This window comes from Solanum verrucosum, unplaced genomic scaffold (assembly GCF_900185275.1).
Source record: "Solanum verrucosum unplaced genomic scaffold, falcon-dt-bn FXZP01000060.1, whole genome shotgun sequence".
In the NCBI taxonomy this organism is placed as follows: Eukaryota; Viridiplantae; Streptophyta; class Magnoliopsida; order Solanales; family Solanaceae; genus Solanum; species Solanum verrucosum.
In genome coordinates this window covers 6743764-6769442 of record NW_026020129.1, presented here as the reverse complement: position 1 = coordinate 6769442, position 25679 = coordinate 6743764, and the positions used below count along the sequence as shown (strand labels likewise).

Genomic DNA, 25679 nt, shown 5'->3' with positions numbered 1-25679 from the left:
TCAAGCGACGATGATCCTCCAACTTCCACGTCCTCCTTGAGTGCTTTCATCTCATCCTTCATGGTCTCAATCGTGCTCAACGCCTCCATGAGCCGACACTCTAAAGAAGTGATAGCCTCCTTCATCTCGAACTCAGCACGCTGGTGTCCCTCCAACTCCTTGCGGATGTTGTCGGTCTCTTCAAGGGTGAACTCCTCGAGAGTCTTAAACTTTCCATCGGCCACGTTCAAGCGCCAGCCTAATATCTCCACGGCCTGCCTCGCCGTTTCAGCCCTTGCGATCCACTCATCTCCAGCTGTGACATCAATGGGCTCCTTGCCACGGTCATCGTCACTTGCTTCGGTAGTCGAAGGTGGGTGAGATGTTAGCGCCTCGCTTGGTGTGGGTTCAAGTAGCATTTCCTCATTACTCTTTTGGTGCTTCTTTCCCTTGAGGTTCTTCTTTCCACCATCCAGTCTGGCATTGGTGGTGCTAGTGGCATTTACGTCTCCTTCGTTAGCCATTCCCTTAGTATCAAACCTGGCTCTGATACCACGTTGTCACGGACTTAAAGTTCTCACTAATGTTCTGTGCGGCACTTAACAACTTATTCACACATTTTTCACGATCTTGTAAGCTCAAGTAAACCCTTTGAAGCTAGATCGCAAAGAGAATGCAAAGAAAAACTTAGAGAAATTTGGAAGAAGGTTTTGTATTGTTTGTAAGATTGCTTACAACTCTCGTGGATCTCTTACAAATGAATAACCCATCTGTTTATACTATAACCTAGGGGCTAAAGTGCAAATAAAATTTACTTTACAAGTCCCTCTAATAATTACACTTTGGTCCCTCTTTAGAACTCTCTACAGATTCTAGGATATTCCAAAGTATTCTTAAAATATGTAAAGGGTTTCTAGAGTCTTCTAAGGAAATTCTCTAAGGAGTTCTAGAGTGTTCTACTAACCTCCCCACAACTCTAGATTCTTCTCCCTTATTTCGGTGTCGAATTTGAACTGTGAAGTGACGGGACATGGCACTAAGGTCCTCTAAATTACTTGAAGACTAAAATACCCTCAAAATCTTATTTTACAACTATATAAAGGTTCTTCATAAGAACAAGAAGAAAAACGAACAAAAGCAAAAAAGTATATAGAAAAGCCCTGCTTTTCAGTGGTGATACGCAATTCTTCTACATACAAATAAGTTTTCGTCTCCAAGTTATGAGCCACAAATTTTCATATCTCTGTGATTGTGATAAGCCTAACTCCGTGTTCATGATAAAGTTCCAATAAGTATTTCATTGATTCAAGAATGGGAACTAGTACCTTTTTCCATTGATCAGTACAATCATATATACACATTCAACTGGAATGTTCTAGAAGAAAATCTTAATTAACTCACTGACTATGGTTAAATAATTAACTGACTAATCAGTAGTTAACTAACTAAGGATAGTCTAGTCATTACAGCATAATTATACACAATGCAAGTGTAATTATTAATAAAGAACAAAGAAAAGCTCTTGAATTGATAGATCGCAAAGTGAAGAATCAGAGGATTACATCTTTGTTGTAATTTTTGCATAAATTATTGAAATATAAATATTAATGTTAGTATACAAACAAAAAACAAAAAAAAAATGTATAAGGTAGTACGATATTGAATTTTAAGTATTAGAAGGAAATAATATTTTAGAGCATACGAAGTAACGGTTTGGTGAATTGTGAGGCCGGCCATTAGTCAGCGTCGTGTGGTGCTTAAATAGGAGTGTCATATGGTATTGTGAGATGGAATCAACATTTGAAAATGCGATTTTAAGTTGATTTCATCTCATGATATAAGTGATTCCATATTCTCTAAAAACCATGATATGGGAATTTCATATCATGATTTGAGATATTTTAATACAAAAATTGATTCACGAGTTTATATTTTGTTAAAACAACCCCACATTTATATATACTAACCATTTATTTTATATGTCAATAAAATTTATAATCACATCATTACTTTTTAAAATTTATTATTCTCACCGACATAAATTTATGTTCAATTTTTTTTATTAAATTTATTATTGTCCATACTATGTGGAAGGATTATATTAAAAACTAGTACACTACAATTTATGTTCAATTTTTTTATTAAATTAAAGTTAGATGAAACAATTACTTAATTGGAGAACAAATAGCTTTGTAATAATTTATTATGCGATTTTATAATTTTTTATTTATTTGATAAGATTGAATAAACAATTGGGGCTATTTTAATAGTTTTACAACATATGAAAATTTTATGTTTATGAGAAAATATACAACACAAAAATTTCATATCGCATGTCCAATCAAAACTTTAATTTTATCTCATGATTTCATATATCATGATACCATATCATGATTTTATATCATGATTCCATATCGCATGGTCAAACAGGGCCTAAATGAAGGACTCAACTCAAGAGTTTTGATTTTTTGGTCCGCACAATAGAAAAATGAATTTTTTCCCCCAAATAAGAAAATTTAATTGGATGCTGACGGAAGCTGATTAATATTGTTAAAGAGCTATATTATTTATATATATATATAATATTTTAGAATGTAGGTACTAGCTCTTGGTCCAAAAGAAAGGACATGTACAGTATAAGGACAACGTAACACGAGATCCCACGTAGCACCATCACCCATTACATTTGAATAAACATAAACTGTAGATCAGCATACTCAACCCTCAGGGACGGATTTACTAACATATGATGAATATGAATTCGGCATAATTTAATATCTTTTACACAAATTTTATATTTGTATTAAAAATTATCTAATAGTTACATAAGTAATTTATCAAAAATTTAAGGGAAAAAGGTCTGGAAAATACTTCTATTTTGGTTGAAATTGTTGTTACGATACCAAACTTTATAGAAGACCTTTTATCCTACACTATTTAATAGTATATTTTAAAGGTATATATATACCCACATGGACACATTACTATTTATAATGATGCAATATTTATGATGTCCACATGGCCACATATATCTTTAAAATACACTATTAAATAGTGCAGCGGTAAAAAATCATTTTCAAAGTTCGGTATTATTATACCAATTTTGATCAAAGTTCAAATATATTTCAAACCTTTTTCCCAAAACTTAATAAACAAAAACATAATTATTATTTTCCAAAATTCAAAAATCAAGAAAAAAACTCCGACTCAGCCATCGTGAATGTTTCCATGCCAAATTATTTATTACTTTTTGGTCCATTTTTACTTGTTCGTTACATGACAATTAATTATATCATCTTTTGAATATAATAAATTTAATATTTTAAAAAATATATTTAAAAATAACAATTAATTAAAAATTAAATTATCTCTTAATTTTTTAAATATAATAGTCTTCCGGTACGTCATCGTCATGCTCAACTCATCAATATGAATATTATAAACTCGGTCTGATATCATTTCATATCATAATAGGGCACATAATTAATAAAATGAATATAGGTTGATCTACTTATATAGTATAATTAAACACCCCCTTATCTCAATTTATTTGTCAGCTTGCATGTTTCCTTCTACTATTTTTATATATATATATATATATATATATATATAGAGGTAGGATTTTGAGGATTCTAAAAAAAAAAAAAATTATTTCATGAAATGGCATATGAGGCAGTAGAAAGAAGAAGAAGAGTTTATGGTTACCAAAACAGTACCAATGAGCATCATGAATTCAATTATTTCACATATTGTGTCAACAATAATATAAATTGTTGTTCTCATCAAGAGCTCTACATTTTCTTCGCATCTCCTCCTCCTTCTTGTTCGTCTTCTCATGATGAGTACCCAAACATACTAATTGCTTTTATTTTCCCAGCAATGGTTGAGCTTCTACAGCTCAAGTACCAACCAAGTAATACGTCGCCATTTGAACTCCACCCTATAAACACGTATTTGTCCATCGCCAGTTTCCTCATTTACTGTTTTGCGTACGATGCTCAGATTAAATACATTGCAACAACTTGTTCAAACTATGCTAAATTGGTTGGGGATATATTTGGTCCTCTCGCATTTGCATCTTACTCCTCACTTATTTTCCCCTCACTTTGCCCCATTTTCTATTCAGTTTCCATCTTGTACTCAGCTTCTCAGATATTGTTGCTGAATAAAACAGTACTACTCAACTGGCTTTATCATAAATTCACGAATAACACAGACGACATATACATAATTCCTGTTTGATTTTATCATACAGCTTCTTCTTCTCATTTCTTAAACGTATAACATTTGCGCTAAGTTGATATATATATATATATATATAATTTGTGCTGTTAGTATATATATGTATAAGTTGAAGAATAAATGTGTATTGGAGAAAAATAGCTTGTGTACGTGGCAGAATGCTGGTTGAATACGTGGCATATATATAAGATAGGTAACGAGTAGATATCAGTAAAAGGAATGGAAGGATACGCTAGATATATATATCCGTACAAGACTCTGCCAACAATATATAGAGAAATACTCTATTGGCTAGCATAGATCAGATAACGGTATTTTCACGTGGAATATTTATAGCTTGAGTGAAACTTTTCTGTATTACTTTGTTGCTACTTTTGATACACTAGTAAAGGGTAAGTTCTAAGCAATACAATGATATTCTTGTGCTCTAGACTTTCTAGTTTTCACTTGGTCTTTGTTCTCAAGTATTTTTATATCATACATTTTCAAATATGAGACCGGCCGGGTGTACACCAACATCTTTGGATCCAGTCGAAACGACAATTATCATACCTCTACTGCTTCCTCCGATCCACTTAACTCTCTTTACTGTTTTCATTTAGTTCAATTATACAAATATAATTAATTGCTTATAAACAAACTTAATGAGTTAAATCGAGATGTTTGTTTTTGACTTTATAAAAAATTTAATTATACCGTTTTTCTAGCAAACAAAATGTGCAGTAGAACCCAATTTCACCCTAAAGATTAAGGGTGTGTTTGTAATAATTTAACTCTACACAAGTTAGGCCACATACAAACTTAATTGTACCATTTCTCCAAAAAAAACATAAAGTACATATCCAAATTAAATATCCTTAAAGCAAAAATTATTTAAGTTGCCTACCTAGGAATGGGATATTAGTATCCCAAAAAAAGACCAATTAGCCACTATTTAACCAATAGTCTTATGCTTGAAAGTGCACACATCACACAGTAGAAGATTCGAATTTAGGTTGAATGTTTGAACCACAGCCAAAAGAATAAATGGAAACACTATTATCCATTTATCCTTCTAAAAATAAAGTAAGCAAGTATACAGAGTTATTTTGAAATTTCAAATTTTATTACTCAAGTAATATCCTAAAGGAGTACTGATCCGTTGTCAGAGACAAACAATTACCCGTGAATATTAGTCTTTATCATTTATAAGTGGTATATATAAAAACGTTTGAGTAGTGGCTCTTTCATATTCATATTTTATCACGGATAAAATACAAGTAATCATACTATTAAATTATGAATTAATTTCGACATTAATATTTTTATCTTTCACATAAAAGTTTCCTTTATTAGATAGAAGGGTTGAAAACACTCTTAAACTTGACGCAAATTATTAGTTTCATCCTTGAACTATTGAAAATCTCAAAATTACCCCTCTACTTGACTATATAAACTTAGATGATACACACCCAATCACCCCCTGATTTGCCACAAGACATAGCAAGTGGTCTCAAGCTCTTGTATGATACGTAGTTATTAATAAAAAACTGAGAAAAGTGTTGAAAATACCCATAAACTTGGAGAGAATTTATGGGTGTATTTCACTCATGTTGTAAGATTGAGGGTTTATTTAAGTTCAGTTACTCAAGTAAAAAAGTGTTTCTTAAAGTTGTCAATAGTTTGAGGATGAAACTAATAATTCACACCTAGTTTAGGGTGTTCTCAATACTTCTCTCTTTATATTATAAGATGAAAAGGTACGTGAACTCTCAATACCACTCGTTTAAATTGATAATATATATACTTTTGATACTTGATATATATTTGACTTATATGTTGCAAAATTCTTTAATTTTTTTAACTTTCGTATCCTATTAAACCCTTCATCTATAATGTTAAGCGTCTTCATCTAGAACTTCATATATAGTTCATTTTTATTTAATATCGTTACTGTTTGAATTAGATTTACACATAACTTAAATATTCCACTAAATGCGTATTATCTTCACAAACATATATAGGTATCGAATATTTCTATCCAACTCCAAAAAGCTTTGCACGTCAGCAAGACGCAAGTCTTTTCTAAGCACATACATAATGATTTGTCAATACATTATACACACATTTATATATCTACATGTGTGTACAGTTTTGGCTGGCTACATTAATTTCAGTCATTCCCATTTCTACTGACTGTGACTAATTTTAGGCATATATGAATAATAACTAGATCTACTTCAGTGACTGGTACTACAAGAATATGACATCTTTTATCGTATTTTTCATTTTTATGTTCCTTGAAAATACATTTGTTAAGTGGGGTGATCGACTATATTATCCTTATTTAGATTTATCTTAAGATACAATTTCTTGCTTTATATTGAATATTTACTTTATTTATATGCAATAATTAAGGTGTTTGTATTCTTGTAAAATAATTATACTATTTATCAAATAGGAAGACAATAAATAATTTTGTCTTGAAGTTCTAAGATGACAAGTAGTTTGTTATAGATATACTCTCTCTGTTCAGTTTTACTTGTCATTTATTTCTAAAATAAATTTTCATTTTTAATTGTTTTCTTAATCGGTGTGTCAAATCAAACATTGACAAGTAAAAATAAATGAATTGAGTATTTTGTACTCTTTTCGTCCCATATTAGTTGATCATCTTACGAAAAATAATTGTTTCATATTATAGTTGTCCATCTATCAAGAAAAGATTAATTAAAATTTTCTTATATTACCTTTACAATTAATTCTTTTCGAAAGTATTCACATTTATTTGTAAAATTTCCAATAAATTTTTTAAGGGATGAATTAATAAAATTATCTTCTTATTTATAATTTCTTAATATGCATATCAAAAGGAAAATGATTAACTAATATATAGTGTCATTATTTCAGTATCTCCAAAGCTGACCTTAAAATTTAAATTCTACTGCTAGGCTTCAATTCCCTCCTAGAATATAAATCATTTTCCTAAGCTTATAAATCTAAAATAGCAGAGGATCGGAAAGCTAAATCTCCGAGGGTTCAGAATTCATCTTGAGACAAAAGATTTTTTAAGATGAGATCGATAAACAATCAGACAAGTGAAGTATGTACATGTATATTGATCAAAGTCAGAGATCTATATGAAATAGATCAGTGTAAAAGAAGAAGCAAAAAAACGGCTTCAGAGACAACAATTATTGTTGCCATTATATGTAGCACACGGTTTGTACGTATGTGTTGACTTATAAATTATATACAGTAAAATATGTATCGTATCCGTTACACATATATAAATGAGTACTGCATATGGAGTATAACATATATCTTCTACTAACTCCTCCTCCTTCTCCTTCAGTTGTGTGAGGTACGTAATAATTAATTCAAATTTCTATGGCGCAGGCTATTGGTAGTACAATAACATCAGTTTCTCGTAGCTGGTACCACCACCACCACCGCGAAAATTACTCCAATAATATTGAGCAACTCAATGTCACCTACATCAACATGACAAGTTATTATTCTCAAGAGTCGCAATACATGAGTTTCATTGCATCTCCTCGGCCTTCTTCTCATCGCGTAAATGTACTAGTTGCTTTCATTTTCCCAGCGATGATTGAGCTTATACAACTCATGTATCAAGCAAGTAATTATAAATCTCCGTTTGAACTCCACCCTCTAAAGATGTAATTGGCTATCGCGAGTTTCCTCATTTACTGTTTTTCCTACGATGCTCAGTTGAGATTAATTCCTTCTTCAAACCATCGTCATCGTTACTCAAACTACGTTAAAATAGTCCAATTTGTAGGTTCCATATTTGGACCACTGACATTGGCATCTTACTCATCAGTCCTTTTCCCTTCACTCAGCCTGTTTTTCTACTCTCTCTCTATTTTGTACTCTACTTTTCTTTTGCTTTATACCATACGACTCAACCAACGATTAAACTGGCTTTTTCATAAACTCATGAATTACTCTAGTAGAACCCCATATATAATTCCTATTTGAATCATACTTCTTCAAGCTAAGTATTCACATATTTTGGGCGCTTCCAACAGGATTTCTCTTCATGTTTCACTTCTTTTATTTTTTTGGTTCATTATTGTTTAGATTTTGGACTCGGATATAATCTTGTAATTTGTGTTTTGACTTTGTAATTTGTTACTTAAAAGACTAGAGTGGTGCATCTCTTTTGTCGAAAAATTACATTTGTAAAAATGATTCTTTTTAGGTATATGTATAGTTCATATTGAATTTCCTTGGTTTGTTCCTATATTTATTTATTTATTTTGGTAAAAGGAGATAATATTTATATATCTTAAGTATGAATCATTATCAATAATGGGTTTTGAAGTCTCAAATAATTAACAATTCCAGGCCAACGAAAGAGCTAATCTCTGTAAATATATATGATTTCTTACATTTCGTAAAGCCTTCTCATTTCAGCCTCTCCATCGTCCTTTGAAATTTCAATACAATAGTGATGTTAAAACTAATGACATACCTAACAATGACAAATAGGAAATTCCTTTGGGGTCGTTTAATTTAGTGGAGTATTTTTTAAGTCTTTCTTCCTTTAACTCCTAATCCATTGTACATATGTGGATTTTAATGTGGCCAATTTTCCCTCTTTTGCAATCAGCTACATCATAATTTCCAAGTTTGGTAAACACGATTTGGCCGTGTGGTCCATGAATTTTTTATATGGTCCAATTAAATTCAGCCAACACAATGAATTATAAGTACTTCATTTAATTAAGTGTCACTTCTGTTGTGACCACTACTTCAACCAGTAGTACAAGTAATTATTTGGAGGAAAATAAGAAGAAAAAATAAACATCGAATTGTTCAAAGTAGGAAAAATACATTCGAAAGCCAGCCGGATTAATTGCCAACAAAATTGAAAAGTTGCCATCAACTTAATTTTGTCTGGTCTGAAGATATTTTATTTTATATATATATATATATATATATATATATATATATATATATATATATATATATATATATATCATTAATAAATACAAACTCCAGTCCAACTCTAGCTAGTAGTTACTACTCCTTCAGACTCATATTCTTACTAATTAAAATAGATGTTACTTAATACTTGTCATTTTACAAAATCAGTACATAAATAACACTATTTCTTCTATTTTTAACCTTAAGAGTTATTAGCCTTGAAAATATGAATTTAACCAATATAAGAATACTAAATGATTAATTCATGTTTATTGGCCAATTTATTAATCAAAATAAATTAATTTATGTTCATTTATTGAAAATTTGACTTCAAGAGAACACTAAATAAGAGTACAATAGTAACTTACATAGATTCTTAAGGGACATGAAATCTAAAATGACGACATATAAATAGGAACGGAGGGAGCACTTGTCATTTTGATTTAAAATGTCACCCAAAATATTTATTAATTTATAAAATTAAGATAGAATTAATTGGCATTTCCATCTCAATTTATGTGATGTTATTTGACTTGGTATGGAGTTTAGAATGAAATTTGAAATTTATAGTCTAAAACAACTTATAAATATTTGTGCGACTAAATCATCCCATTTAAAGGAAATATGAGTATTTTAAAGTTAAATTATCACAAAATATAAAAATATATCATTCTTTTTTAACATTCAACTAAAAGACAATGTGTCGCGTAAATTGGACATAAGGAGTAACTTTTACTTTGATTTTCCCTAAAACTATTGTCATTGAAAGTAAAATTAATTACATTGAAAAAAAAAGAAGCTAAAGATAAACTAATAAAAAAAATTACTTTTAATTTATAGTTTCTTAAAGATCCTATTATGGGGAAAAAAAAATGACAACTAAGGGACAAAAAAAAAGTACTTAAAACTTTGAAAATGAAACTAGGATTGACTATTTGGCAATATATAAGAGTAGTATAATATTTGCTTTTGACTCCGTGGAATTCACACGAAAGATAATAAGGAAATCTCAAGGAAAAAATGGTCCAAGACATTGACAGATTATGACGTCCACTTAAAGCGTCTTCCAGCATGCTTTTTAGTAACATTCCTTCAGTTTAATATAGAGAAAAGGGTCAAAAATACCCCTCAACTTAAGTTTATTAGTTGACTTTGTCCTTGTCATTAAATTAAAGTTAATTTTACCCTAATTGTTACTAATTTCATCATATATATCCCTTATTTGATGGAAATTCCCAAATTGACTCAAATTAACCCGAATTCTTAAAAATGACCCATTCCCCATTTTAAACCCAATACCCGACCCGTATAACCCATTCCCTTTTACCCATTCTCTCAAATTAACCCAAATCCTCCATTGAAGCCCTGTCAACTAGTTCAAACAATCACCAATCTCCTTTCTTCGTCCCCAAATCTTCTCTCCAACCTACCTTCCTCACCTCACTCCGACTTCGACATTCTTCGTCGTCGTACAGGTCGACGTTGGATATCACTCGCCGTCGAATGAGAAAGTTCTCCGTTCAGCAAAAACGAGCGTTTCTCGCTGCCACTTTCGTTCTCCAAAAGGTCTCTCTCGAAATATGTATAAATAGCTTCATCCTTGTCAAGATCTAGACGTGAGAAAAGAAGAAATATAAGCTTTTATAGTTAATACTGTATGAAAATTGATCTGTGTATTCAATTCCAATTATATATGTTTTTGATGTTTTAATTCATTTTATCTATTTTAAGTCAACTTTCATTGTCAAACAGAGATGCTATGAAGCAACTAACTTTAAATTTTGGATTGACTCTTTCATAATGTGATCGTATTGGTTCACTTTCAGGGTGCTGGTGGATGTATAGACGATGTTACAGCAGCAATTCAAGTATTGAAAGTGCTTTAGTTACTTCATGCTTTGTTCCTGAAAACCTTATAGTGGAATTTGTTTTCGACATCTCAAGATGGCATAACTGTGTTAAGATATTTGGAAGAATTATGCACAACAGTTATGTTTTCTGTTGGTCAATTTCTTAAGAGGTGAAGAGAAGAGAGTGATGATTTGGGTAGGAGTGGATAATAGGAGGAGTGAGGTGAGGAAGGTAGGATCGGAGAGAGGATTTGGGGGACGAAGAGAGGAGATTGATGATTGTTTGAAGTAGTTGACAGGGCTTCAATGGAGGATTCAAGTTAATTTGAGAGAATGAGTTATATGGGTCGGGGGATTGGGTTTAAAATGGAGAATGGGTCGTTGTTAAGAACTCGGGTTAATTTGGGACTTTCCGTCAAATGAGGGGTATATATGGTGAAATTAGTAACAGTAGGGGTAAAATTAACTTTCGTTTAACAGCATGGGCAAAGTCAAACAATAAACCAAAGTTGAGGGGTATTTTTGACCCTTATCCCTTTAATATATCATTTATATACGAAAAAGGGTAAAAAAAAATGCCCTTAACGTATTGGAAATGGCTCAAAAATACCCTCATTTCACCTATTGGATAAAAAATGCCCTTTCATCCACCTATTTGGATAAAAAATACCCTTAAGGTTAAATTTGAGCCTAAAATTACCCTTTTTTTTTAACAGAAATTGATGTGGCATAAAAAATTCTTTAATTAAATATGTGGTATTATTTTATTGGTCCACATGTAATTAATTAGATCCAATTTCATTCACAATGATACTCATTAACCCTTGTTCATCTTCCTTTTCCAAAATTATTTGGTGAATTAATAAAGTGTTGGGCATCATCCTCGGAAGAGTATAACTGGTTAAGGTCATGAACTTGTTTAAGAAAACAAAAGCATGGAGATGGCGAGAATTATCAGAAGTATCCAAGTCAAAAAGCGAAAAATCTCAATCATCAGCAGAATCTGACTTGTCGACAAGTTATCAGAAGCATCCAAGTGCATACAGAGTAGAAAACAGGTGAATTAGTAACGTTGATGGAGAAAGAGAACTCGAATTAGAAACACTGCTTACATCTTGAGAGTCAGTGGGACAAATATAATGTACAAGGCTTTGCTAGAAGACGGGACTGATGTTAACCTGTTTTAATATTGAAAACCAAGTAAAATTCAACATATCTTGAAAATCTGTACTTTATTAATTCCTCCAAATAATTTTGGAGAAGGAAAATGAAGAAAGTATTGGGTCTTTTAATTAGAAATGGGTTTGGGTTAACGAGTATGACTGTGAAAAAAATTGGGTTTAGTTAATTGCATGTGTATAAATAAAAATAAGGACAAATTACTTAACTATACTCATTTACTTACCTTAATATCCATTTATCCCTACTTATTTCAAAAATTTCAAAAATCCCTTATTTTACCTATGTATCCCGTGCACAACGCTATATATCCCGCTATGTGGAATGTATCAAACGCTATGTATCCCGTGCACAACGCTATGTATCCCGCATATATTCCATGCACAACGCTATGTATCCCGCTATGTGGAATGTATCAAACCTAATGTATCCCGTGCACAACGCTATGTATCCCGCTATGTGGAATGTATCAAACCTAATGTATCCCGTGCACAACGCTATGTATCCCGCAAACATTATTTTTAAGGGATTTTTGGTAAATAAAAAACTAGAAGGGATAGAATGTTATTTAGTACTTATAATATGTGGTTCCTATAATTTATACTAAAAATAATGCCACATAATTAATTTTAAAAAATCATTTATGCCACATCAGCTTCTGTTAAAAGGAAGGGTAATTTTAGGCTTAAACTTAACCTTAAGGGCATTTTTTATTCAAATATGTGGATGGAAGGACATTTTTGAGCCATTTCCTATACGTTAAAGGTATTTTTGAACTTCTCCCTTTTATATACATCAAGAAATTATCAGTAAGAAAAGATTTCTTGGGAATTGTTTATAAATAGATGTGAATACTTTCAAAAGAATTAATTGTAAGGATAATGTAGAAAAACTTTAATTAATACTTTTTTTATTTAATAAAATAGAGAATTAATATGAAATAAATATTTTTACAGAAATGATCAACTAATATAAAACGAGAAATTATACTATTTTGGGGACCTTTAAGAATCGTATTTAAAGCAATGTCATAGGAAGGCCGACTTATTTATCATCACTAAAAACATGAGAAGTTGACATAATGCCAAACTCAAAACTCTATGATGATAATATTTTGCCCAATTTTTTTTGGTGATTTCTTCTCGTTTATATATCCAAGTTTTACTTGATAAAAAGAACTTTTTGAATCTTATGATCTTTGAGATACGTAAAATTTATCAAAATGTCATTTAATCTTGTGGTTTTAAACTTCTCAAATAGAAAAGCTAGAATAAAAAAGTAGTAAAAAAAGAATAGAAACAATCATTTCAAAACTAACTAAAACAAAAAGTAAGACCAAGAAAATGAAACAAAGAGAGTATATGACTTTTTTTTATAACTCCAATATAGAATCAGTTTGCACACCTTCACTAATTCTACAGGTACTTTCTACGAGACTTCATGATTCTCAACTCACACTTCAATGACCAATAGATCACACGCTCATGTGCAAACATACTGTCGATATATTAGTAAGCAAGTACACAACTATTCAAACAAAGTGTTAGTCTTCTAGATATACAATTGAAAGAAATTATTAACGTGGACTATGTTTGAACTTTAATGGCAGACGCAACAGAATGAATAAGAGTTTATCGTAGTTAGCTTTAGAGGTGCAAAATTAATTAACTCAATCCATTTTGACTCGCCTAAATTCAGTTCAACCCACCTATTTGACGCCTCTAAAATTATATTCATGGACAAATCTACCATGAGCAACTCAACCTTTCAAATGATTGTGGTTGGAGTTACATTGGATTGGACATATAAAATCTATAGCCCACGTGAGTTCTGTTGGGCCAGTCCATTTTAACACATCTCTAGTCCAACCGACTTACATTACTAAATATGGGCTGTTCAAATCAAAACCGATAACACGAATCGAAAAAAATATTACTGTATCTTGAATGATATTCATTGAAGAAAAATATAAGTATTAAATCTTAAAGTTTTGAATTGTAGATGGTACTTTAATATGAACTCATTTTTTTGCATGTAATCAATTATATATAAGGTCACATTTTACTGGAATTGTTCAAGAAATATTGAAAAGTACTTCTCTAGAATCAAACAATATAGTAAAAATTAAGTAAACAAGCAATTGATAATTTAATAGTAAGCACCTACATATCTAATCTTTGGTTAGAGGGGATTTAATTCTCTATTTCACAGCTTAAGCTTTTCTCATATAGATGATCCATAACTACAGATACAAACATTGCTTCCATACAGCTCGACTATTTCAGAGGTCCCACTGAACTTGCTTCCACACAACTCGACCATTTCATAGGGCCCACTATCCTCAACAACACATTCACCAGGTAACTCTTTCCACCGAGTACAACTATGCACTTCAATAGATCTTTTAGTAGGTCTCACCATCCCCCACCAACTTTTTGTTTGATAAAGATAGTGTCTGAACTAGCTTCCACACAACTCGACTATTTCACAGGGCCCACTATCCCATCAACACATTAACTAGGTAACTCGATCCACCGAGTACAACTATATATGAACTTCAATAGATTTTTAGTGTGTCGCATAATATCTTTTCAACTTGCGCACAACTCAATTATTTCACAGGGTCCACTATGCCACATTCACCAAGTAACTCTTTCCACTAAGTCCAACTATGAACTTCAATAAATCTTTTAGTGTCGCATAACATCTTTTCAGCTTGCGCACAACTTGACTATTTCACTTATGGCAAATATTGCAAGAAGATACTTAGCATCTTTTCTACTACCACTTTTTCAGTGTCTTAAATGCAGACCATCCACAGTTCACCCAATTTAATGCTAGGCTTTCCTTTCCATCATAGCATTCATTTTCCTAAACACTAATGGGATTTCTGCAAAACTCAAATTGCAGATGAAAGCTAAATCTCCACTTAAAATGCATCCAACAAACATGTCACTGACTATTCCAAGACTTCTCAACATCACATTTCCAACCATGCTAAAATTCTGCATAGTACGACGCCAAAACTTGGTCCAATGTCGTTGACCTCTCTAATATCATTCGACCTTCTCTATCATTCCTTCTATTCGCACAGTAGCTGGTGCGTGGCTCGAATTGCATGCATGACATGGTATTGGCTGCATCAGTTTACTGTTGCTCAGTTCCTTCAGGAGTCATACCTACAAGGAAAGACAGAAAACCAGTATCTTTAACTCGTCCTTCGCTTTCTCCACATGAACTTATCAACAGCCCAGTACAGAACTTCTATACCGGAATATATTAAGATGGGATCCCAACATTCAGATCCAAGAAGACTCCGTAGCACCTTATCAAGATATAAAGCTCAGATAGGATCACCCTCTTTACTATCTTCATTATGTACTAGTCATACTCTTTGACAAGTTGATACTATTACTTGGCTAAAAAATACTTGCACACAACTTCATTTAATAATCGATTCATCCACAGAACTACAGTTTCACATCTCCACAAACTTTTACGTGCGCTGCCAGATTAGGGAAACAGGCAGAGAACGAAGAAACCCTGTTTCTTTAAATTTAAGCTGGAAAAATGGACTTCCACTATCTCGATAATCACAGTTGTGACAATCTAAACCAACAATTAAAAGAATATCAAGCAGGAGAAGGAAATTTTTCGACTCAAAGTCAACAACTTGAATACTTCAAAACAAGAGTGCCTACAAAGCTATGAGTATTGCCAACTAAGCAGTTAACACCTAAACAGTCTTATTAAGATCGACCCAACAAATAGAACTATAACTAACCAACCAAACTAGAGAACATTTTCATATATTAACAGGAAACATATCATGTGAATGCACCCCACTAAACTGCATGGATTGGATTGTGGCTAGAGTTCATGCCTGAGCTACCAGATGACGGATTAGCATGGAAAGCTGACTGCCTGGAGGAGCCCTCGACCAGCTTTAGTGACAGAGAAGGTGGCTTGGCAGCATCACCAATGGATTCACCTAAGCTTAGCTTTGACATACCAACCAGCTCATCAACATTAATTGGACTCTTTGAATGAACAGCTGTTGGCTTCAGAACTTCATGGGTCTCAGCTATTGCTGGCTCTGCAGTGTAACCTGGCCAGCATGGATAAGGCATCGGGTAAAATGGAGCAACATAAGCAGGATAAACAAGTGGATGCTGATATTGTGAGCTTTCTGGTATAGGAAGAGCATGTTCCCCATCGATGGAGTTGGCAGAAGCTGCTGAACCCATTGATTCACATTCTTCATCCACAGCAGGAGTAGGAGGCAACAGATTGTTGCTTTGCATCTCAGCTTGTGCAGGATCATCTGCGAGGAAATCCCTTGATACCATTGGAGTGTCCCCCGACTATGGTATTAACAAAAAGAAAAAAATAAATAAACATTACAAGAAAATTCACTGGAAACATATTCAATCCAAAAGTATGATGGTAGAGCATACAGGCATGTGTGTCTTTGACATAGCAGATGATAGCAGTATGGAACAGAACTAAAATGATAATTTTGCAAGAGAACTATAGTAATAGAGAATCATTAAGATAGAACAAAAGACAACACCTTTTATGAAAAATAACAAGTTCACAATTTCATGGTGACAATTAAGGTCTATAAAACTTTAAGGGGCACATTATTATAATTATCTATAAGTGAGAATTTACTTACTTCATCAGCAACAATATCAAACAGACTGGAGCGTCTTTTTCTCCTTGACATATTACTTTGCCTAATGAAATATTTCTGGGCATGGCTTGCCACCTGGGTGGGTGTTCTAGAGATCACATAGTTACGAGCAATTCCACGCCAATCACCTTTACCGAGTTTTTGCAAACCAAGTAGAAACATCCTATGCTCCTCCTCAGTCCAGGGAACCCCTGCAATTATATTTTAAAGTTATTTCAAGATCCAATGTTACCAGTTTCAAAAACAAAAACAAAACAGTAATTTCAAGAACCAACATAGCAAGAAAACCAATTGCAATATAAATTCATCAGAAGCAATATGAGGAATTATATCAACTTCAGCACTTCTGAAAAAACATAACCACCATAAAGGAGAAAAAATTTAATAATTTGAAAATCAAAATTTCCGAAATGAGAAGTGCTTCTGCAAAGGATGAAGAGTAGCAAATCTACAAAGCTTAATACAGCTAAGAAAGAAAATACAGGTCACTTTCATCCACTCACACACTCTCTCTCTAGAAATGAGAATAGATTGTTAAGAATGCACAAATCTCCACCCATTTCACATTGTAAAAATCATCAGAAGAGAGAAAAAATTGCAGGGAGCTCAAGCATTATGCCAACGAAATTCTCAGTGTTCATTTAACAGAGCAGGTCAAATGGATGTCTAACAAGTCATTCAAACAACACCAGAAGATAGTAAATTAGAATTTCAAGCAACTCAAATAAAGCCTTATGATCAATCATTTTTATGCTATGTCTGAATTACTGAGCCAAAGAGGAATGTGACCGAATAAAATAACTTGACCTAAAACTCATAATCGCATTCTATCGACAAGAGTAATTAAATGAGTTAACTCAAATATAAAAAAATAAGGAACTTAGAAAAAAACCCAATTCATAAACTGGCAAGGTTTTGCAATAAGAAACAAAAAGAATAAGAACCACATTCTTTGATTGAATTACTAGTTGACAACAAATTGAATTGAGCAAAAAGGTCCACTTTTGCCAAACAGAAAGCTCCCAAGATCTTTTGTTTTCTTCAATACATACAAAATTACAGATTAAACTCATCAACTTGAAAAAACATGTTCATAACATATCTCTTTTCGTTCATCTACAACAACAACAGCACCAAACACCAAAACTCTAAAAATTAAAACTTTAACCACAATTCATAAAATAAAATAAAAAAATCAGCTTTATAAGCATTTAAAGCAATCAAGAACCACAAAAATGCAATTTTCACAAACACCCAAAACAAGAAAACTTATCAAAACTCAAAAAAGATCAAACCTTTCTTCCTTTCACGGCTAGATGAAGAACCAGCAACAAAATCCTCTGAAGCATAACCATCAGCAGAGCCACCACCAACAGCAGGATGATCAGGTGTATCACCAGGTGAGTCATGAACGACACCGTTTAGAGGTGTACTACCACCTCCACTTCCACTAGCAAAATGGGTCAAATTACCCATACTAGCACTTTTTCGGATCAACCCATCAGTCAATCGGACCCCAAACAACTTCACACCTCTATTAGGACAAGTCCTTGAGTTATGTCCATTGGTACTACAATGTGAACATCGACGGGTCATGGCTGAAAAACCCGAATTCCAATCAAAACCCAATTCAATCAAATCCCCAAATCAAGATCCAAATCCAAATGGGTCTTTTTTACATGATCCAAGAAAAACAACAACAAGAAGAACAAGAACTGATTCTGGGGTTCTGATTTTTTGGGGAAATTAAGGTCCTATATAATTAAAGTTTTTTTTTTTTTTTGCTACAATCGAAACTATAGAGATATATAGATATATAGTGAGAGAAAGTTGATTTTTTGAGGAAGAAAAAAAAATGCTTACAAAGAGAGAGAGAGAGAGAGAGAGAGGAGGAAGGACAGGACAATATAAAATGAGGAACAAAAAAAATATATTTAGGTTTAAGGTAGAGATAAGGTGGCAATTTGGTAATTATGTGAGGGTAGGTGGCTTCATTTTTGGGTAATATAGGAATTATATATTTTGTAGATTTAGATAATGTAGTTTATTAATTTATATTCCATCTAGTGGAGACACATGTTTGTGAAAAATCTACCCTTTAAAAAAAAAATCTAGTCATTTTGATTTTATTTTTATTATATTTCTAAATAAAGTATTCTATTAAGTTGTTTTCATTTTATTATATTTCTAAATAAAGTCTTCTATTAAGTTATTTTCATTATATGTCTAAATAAAGTCTTCTATTAAGTTTTTTCACATAATTAAACTTTTTACTTATTCAAACATTTGATATATGATTTGATTTTGTGATCAATTGGATATTGAGTTATTCTAAGGAAGTCTGTAATGATGTGTTTACAAACCAAATCTATTTGGTAAGATTATTTAAATAATTATGCTTATTCATTAAATGTATGGTTAGTTTTAAAAGGCATTTTCACATATTGGTCAAACAGTTTGAAAATAAAGGGAAACTATATATGGTAATGCACAAATGTTTTTCCAAAAAAAGAGACTTTTTTCTTGTTGAAATTATTTTATAGTGTTTGACTTGAATTGCTAAAATGTATTTTTCTACATTGCTATATTTTACCCAATTAATAATAGAAGAAGTAATTTGGCTAATTTATTAGCCATTGATAATTTTTCTTATCAGTACATAGTTCAAAACATATTTTAAACACACCTGCCAGGGTGATTGAGGCATAGGTTCGAAATTTCATACATGCTTTAATTTTTTGATCGAATTCATCACACAAATCTTGTTTAAAGCAATTTACATATAACAACACATTTTAACTCAATCAAACGTTTAAAAATGATTTTAAGTAAATAATTGTACAATGAAATATTTTAGGTTATTCCCCAAAGATGAAATTGCAGTCTTAATTTTACTAGCATCTACATTACCTCCTTGGTAGTACCCTCAAATTTTCTAAAGTTAGACCGACAAATATTATTTTTGGGAATAATTAAATTGATTAGATATCATTATGAAATTGATTTCCTTCAAATAATTGTAAGTTTTGATAATTATAAGTGCCGTATTTGAGCTAAATATTCTTTCGTTCACAACATAAGTACATGTCCTAGCTAGCAAGAAAAACAAGTCAAATTTTAGTACTAATATTCCCTACCCTAATTTGTAATCCACAAGACTAATATTGCAAAAACGTGTGGAATATTTTAATGTTTGAAGGTGTGCTTGATATGAAAGGGAGAAGATGTTTTTCAAGAAAAATATTTTCATTAAAAATAAATAATTAAGTACTTATTTTTTATATTTTGAAAATAAGTAGAATAATATTATTTTGACCATAGTCTAGGCAAGGTGGGCGGAGAGTTAGAACTTTTTGACTAGATTTATAGCTTATGACTTATAAGTTAAAGTCTAATTTATAGTTAATGGCTTATTTTTATTATTTTGACTTAAAAATAAGTATATTTAAAAGCTGTTCTAACTTAAATCATTTAAAATAAATCAATCTAAACAGACTCTCAAGATGATGAAAGTAGATCAATCAATAGAAAATATCACTTATTTAATTTATTTTAACTTATTTTCATGGGAGATAATACTCTCTTATTTTTTTTTGAAAAACTTTTTATGTCAAGGCAAAGAAATTTAGAATACTGATAGGTCAAACACGTCTAAAAAGTATACTACGTAGTAGATGGAGAAGAATTGATCAAATAATGACAACCAAAGTTTGTGGAAATTACGTTAAAGACTTTAGTCCAAAGGAAATTTTGTTTGCTTTTACTACTTAGGCTAAAAGACAAAATAAAATAAAATATATCCTTATCTAACTCTTTATATAATTAATGAGACGTGGAATTTATTTTGCATGTATATTTAATATAATAATAATAATAATAATAATAATAATAATAATAATAATGATGATGATGATGAGAGAAGAACAAGGATGTCCCTCAATAATAGAGGGACAATTCTGATTTGTTTCGAGTGATTGAAACCAAAAATAAATAAATTGACCCCTTAATTGGTTGTTTGGTACTTCCAACAATATAGTGAATCACGTGATTTTTTATGGGGTTTTGAAGAATTTAATTGCTTTTTTAAGACATTGACAGTTGAAAATTACTTGCTGTATTAATTCAAGAACATGTTAGATGACGAAATATATTTTTAATCTTTAATCAATTGAAAGATGTGTTTGAAAAAAAATAATGTAAAAAGTATGTTGTATTTGAAATATTAATAGTATGGAATAACAGCAATTTAATTAGTAATTAAATGGAGATTGACTAATTTTAATATCAACATGTTTAGGTTTGATTAAGCTTTTAAAAATTAATTAATTTTAAAAAATGTTTTTTTATTATTTAAAAAAAATGTAAGAATTAATTTGTATTTTACCCAAACTTCTAAAAGTTGCTATTACGTATGTTTTTCTCGAAAGTGTTATTTATCCCATTAACATTTATTGTCTCCCCGAAAATTTAGTCAAATACCTCACTTTTTTTAAAATGATTTTTTTTGGGAAAAAATAAATATTATTAATCTCCCAAAAGCTTAGTCAAACACCTTATTCTTTTTAAATATATAAACAAATATATTTTATTTCTCAAAAGTTTAACCAAACACGTAATATCACAGAGGATGTAAACCACACTCAACAAAACTCTATACGGCAGACTCAACTCAAAAGACATTCTGATGGAATCGATCCCAAATCATCCGCATCGTCCTCCAAAAGTCCAAATTAACTGAATCATCTGAAAAAAACGTCAATATCTTTTATAATAAGTAAATTTTACCAAATGGAATAAAAAGAATTATGCATTGTCGGTGCTCAGAATTCATTAGAAAGAGTAAGGGGAAAAAATAGATTACTTTGCCTTATCCATATATAAAGACTCCAAATAAAATGGAATGTTTTAATGGAAATCTTTTTCTAGCCGAAATAAAAGATTCTATGTTTTTATCATTTACGTTCAGTCAGATAATTAGGCACGTAACTATAATTGCGGTAGGCTTTTGTATGGTATTAAAAACAAAAGACTAAAAAAATAGGGATAAAGAAATAGTAACTTCTAATTTCTTAAAGAAAATATAATCATGTTGTTTGATACACTTTAACATAAAAATGAAAAAAAGATTATCATGTCGTTTTGGGGTTCTCTTTTCCTCTTCCTAAATTTAGTTTGGTTAGTATTTAAAGAATAAAAGTTTCATTAGTATAGACTATAGAAGAGGAAATATCTTCGCGAATTCAAAATTTAAAGTTTCACGATAGAATTTTATAGTGATTCCATAAGAACTTTAAATTAATATGATAAAAATAACTAAATTTACAAATAAATATTAATTGATAGGATAATTATTTTTTAGTCCCCCTCAATTATTATTAAAATTTAATTTTGATTCCTTTGATATTTAGTTATTATTATTTTTAATTATTTGAACGTGTAATTTTAATCTTTTTTATGTAGGAACTAGAATGTTATATATAAATTAATTTTAGAAGCACATTGCACTCATATATGTAACAACACAACTTTAACACAATGCATGTGTAACTAAATGGTTTAGCGATAAGTACTTTAGAAAATTTTAGACTATTTACAAATAAAAGAATCAAAATTGTACCTTTCAAATAATTGAAAGTCAAATTTTGCCTAGTTAAATATTGCAAGAATTAAAATTAAAATTTATTAATAATCGAAAGATCACTCAAAGTGCTATCAATTTTTTCAGATCCATCTAAAAAAACTTTTAAATTTACATTAACCAATAATCAATCCTCTAGATCCGCCCCCAACTTCCAATCCCTAATAGTAATATAAATATTTTAAACTTAAATCACAACTTATTTCAGTGTAAAGTTTACTTAGTAAATTTACAATCCCTTATGAATGATACCATTCTTCGAGCTAGGGTAATTCTTAAAATGGTATAGTTTTCCACAAGAAATGAATAAAATTAATGGGAACCATTTTATAACACAAGATGGGAATATTCTTTATTCATCCACCACAATCAACATTGTTTAAGCAAGAAATAAAACCATGTTAGGGTAACATCAATTAGTAGATGATTAGACAACAAAAGTATTTGATTTAACCCATCATTAAGTGCTTTTGCCGTACAAATTTAGGTTCTCTTTCTTAATTAAGTATAATCAATCACTCTTTTTATATACAATCTTAATTTTAGCTAGGAAACTAAAGAAGCATTCGGTGGAATACATTCCGTACTTTTAACCCACTCAAGCATGAAGGTGAGAATGCACCTACATGTCTCTCATTCACATCCACAAAATTATGAGCAAATTGCACATGAGATTCTAAATTATTTTAATGTGAAATGTTTTAGGAATAAAAATGTTTTAAAGTCCTTGTTCCGTATTTCGTCATTAAATACCAAATTACCATATTAAATATATTTCGATTTGTTCATATAAATACTTAAAATATATTGTGACTCTTAGTGGATGAAATATCATAGGAGTATATATGTAATGATTACTCAATTTTATCATAAAATTATAACATTAATCATTATAAGTCGAATAGAAAGATTGTTTTCAATCAACCACCAAATTTTTTTCATTCTTTTAACACATTCGAAAAGAATGGCCCTTGAAGTTCTAAAAAATAACAAAACATAACTTTCAAGAAAATAACAAAACAAAAAATATCTTCTTGTTTCAACCTTTTCATCTCAATAATATAAAGTAAACTTTTTATGTGATACGACGGAAATATCCGTTCTTTTATTTGACAAAAAAGAAAACACTTTTTTTGTAGTTATTTCAGTATATATTATAGTTTTATTTATTACAGATGAGAATGATCCAAACACGACAAGATGGGGACAGAGCATGAGCCGTCACTTTGAAAGTTAAATAAATAAGATAATATAGTGAAGACTATCTTATTCTCAATATTAGTTTTAGTTATCTTCTCAAAATTAATTATTATTATTTTCAAAATGTTTACTAACATTTTAATTCTTCATTTCACAATATCAATATATAAATGATACTCCTATTTTTCTATTTTATCGTTGTATGTTATTCTCCCTAAAAGTATGAATTTGATCATTATAAAAAAATTATGTTATTAATTTTTATTTATTGGTCAAATTAATCACTTAAAATAAATTAATATCATATTTATTTACTGAAAACTTAACTTTAAGAAAATACTAAATAAGAATATAATGATAAATTTAACTAATTTCTTAAGGGCGTGAAACATAAAATAATGACAATTAGATATAAACTGAGGACATACTTATTACAATGTTCTTGGAGTCAAGGGTACAATGATAACTTACCTATTTTCCACAAATTTCACAGATTACACAATTATTATTGTAGTTGTACATAAGTATATCTTAGGGAAATATTTTTATATTTAGAATTATTACATATTTTAAATTTATTAGTAATTTATATGTATGTAATTTTCAGATTTGTCAAAAAAGAAGGCGTGCAAAAGAACATCACATGGGCCCTTTAATGTGGTCGGCCGTCCATTGCGTAGATATTTTTAGAAAATTCTTTTTCTCCTATATATCCGTATTTATTATATTATCTTAAAATTAAAAAAAAAAAAAAACTTTATTATAAAACGTTATCACTAACTTATCCACATTTTGCAGCCTTTTATCTTCAGCCACTTTTTTATGTCTCTTTTAATTATTGATCCCCACTTTTGGGTCAAAATATGTGGAAATAATTAACCTCCACATAATCAATTAACGGCTCTAATTAAACACGATGACGTAACCCATAAGAAATAAAAAATTAAAAAATAGTGAATCCTAATCCAATCGAGTTATGGTACTCTTGCGAGATTAGGGCTTAGATTAATGATTAAAACTCTAGATCTTATTCTTAATTAAGTGGTTAATTCTAATCACAAAGTTTTCTCCTTTTTTTATTTTTTATGTTTTCCTATCAAAATTTTCATGGACCACCTCTATGAGAAAAAGTAAAACTAACAATAAAAGGTACTTCTAACACTATCTTATTAAATGAGGAATCGAATAATATTTTTTTAGTACTAGTATCTTTTAACCTTTTCAATCAACAACAACAATTACATATTTATATATTTTTGCAAGTGTTTGTAAGTGAAATATAGGAAGGATAAAGTATATATTTTTGTAAATGATTTGAAAAGAATAAAGTATATATTTTTGTAAATAATTTGAAAGTGTAAGAGTAAAAAGTTCTGGTGAATATATCAAAGAAAAAAGAGTGTTTTTTGAAAATATAAATGTTGAAGATTATCAAAGTAAAGGAAATTATAGTAATAATAAAATGGAAGCATAAGATAATGCTAACATAGTAGTGTTAGTACGTAAGAGAACAAATAGACGCTAATCCACCATGACGACTATCTCCATTTAATTGTTTGTATATCTTCGATTCTAATATTATCTTATCTAGTACGCTCGGACACCTATCTAAAACATTCTCATTTTTACTATTTTTATCTTTTAGACACATGAAATTTTGAGTGACCAACCCTCCACCCGTACAACATAATCGATCTAACAACCACACAATAGAACCGTGACATGTTCTTATCACATCAAACGGCACAAATATCTATTTTATCACCCTCGCTTCAATACAATGTGATTAGACATTTTAGCTCGTCATTCTTCCCATATTCTTGGATTATAGACCCAAGTAGTGCTACAAACCCTCTGTTAAGAATGACATTTGTATCGATCCTCACTTCCTCATTTATCTCATGTGTCCTGTGATATGCGACATTAAAGTTGCATTCTTTGCACAATACTCTTCGAACAT

At 30.6% G+C, this 25679-nt stretch overlaps 2 protein-coding genes across 3 annotated transcripts in view; both read right to left on the bottom strand.

The window, feature by feature from the left end:
• LOC125826403 (deSI-like protein At4g17486) overlaps nt 1–25679 on the bottom strand; it is a 554011-nt gene that overhangs the window by 403801 nt on the left and 124531 nt on the right. The gene's annotated exons all lie outside the window — the stretch shown is intronic.
• On the bottom strand, nt 15836–18751 carry LOC125826394 (transcription factor KUA1). Its single transcript, XM_049505706.1, has 3 exons — nt 18177–18751; nt 16864–17072; nt 15836–16549 (listed from the first exon to the last, which is right to left on the bottom strand). The coding sequence occupies exons 1-3, from the start codon at nt 18475–18477 to the stop codon at nt 16031–16033; spliced, it is 1029 nt and encodes a 342-aa protein (XP_049361663.1). The 5' UTR covers nt 18478–18751; the 3' UTR covers nt 15836–16030.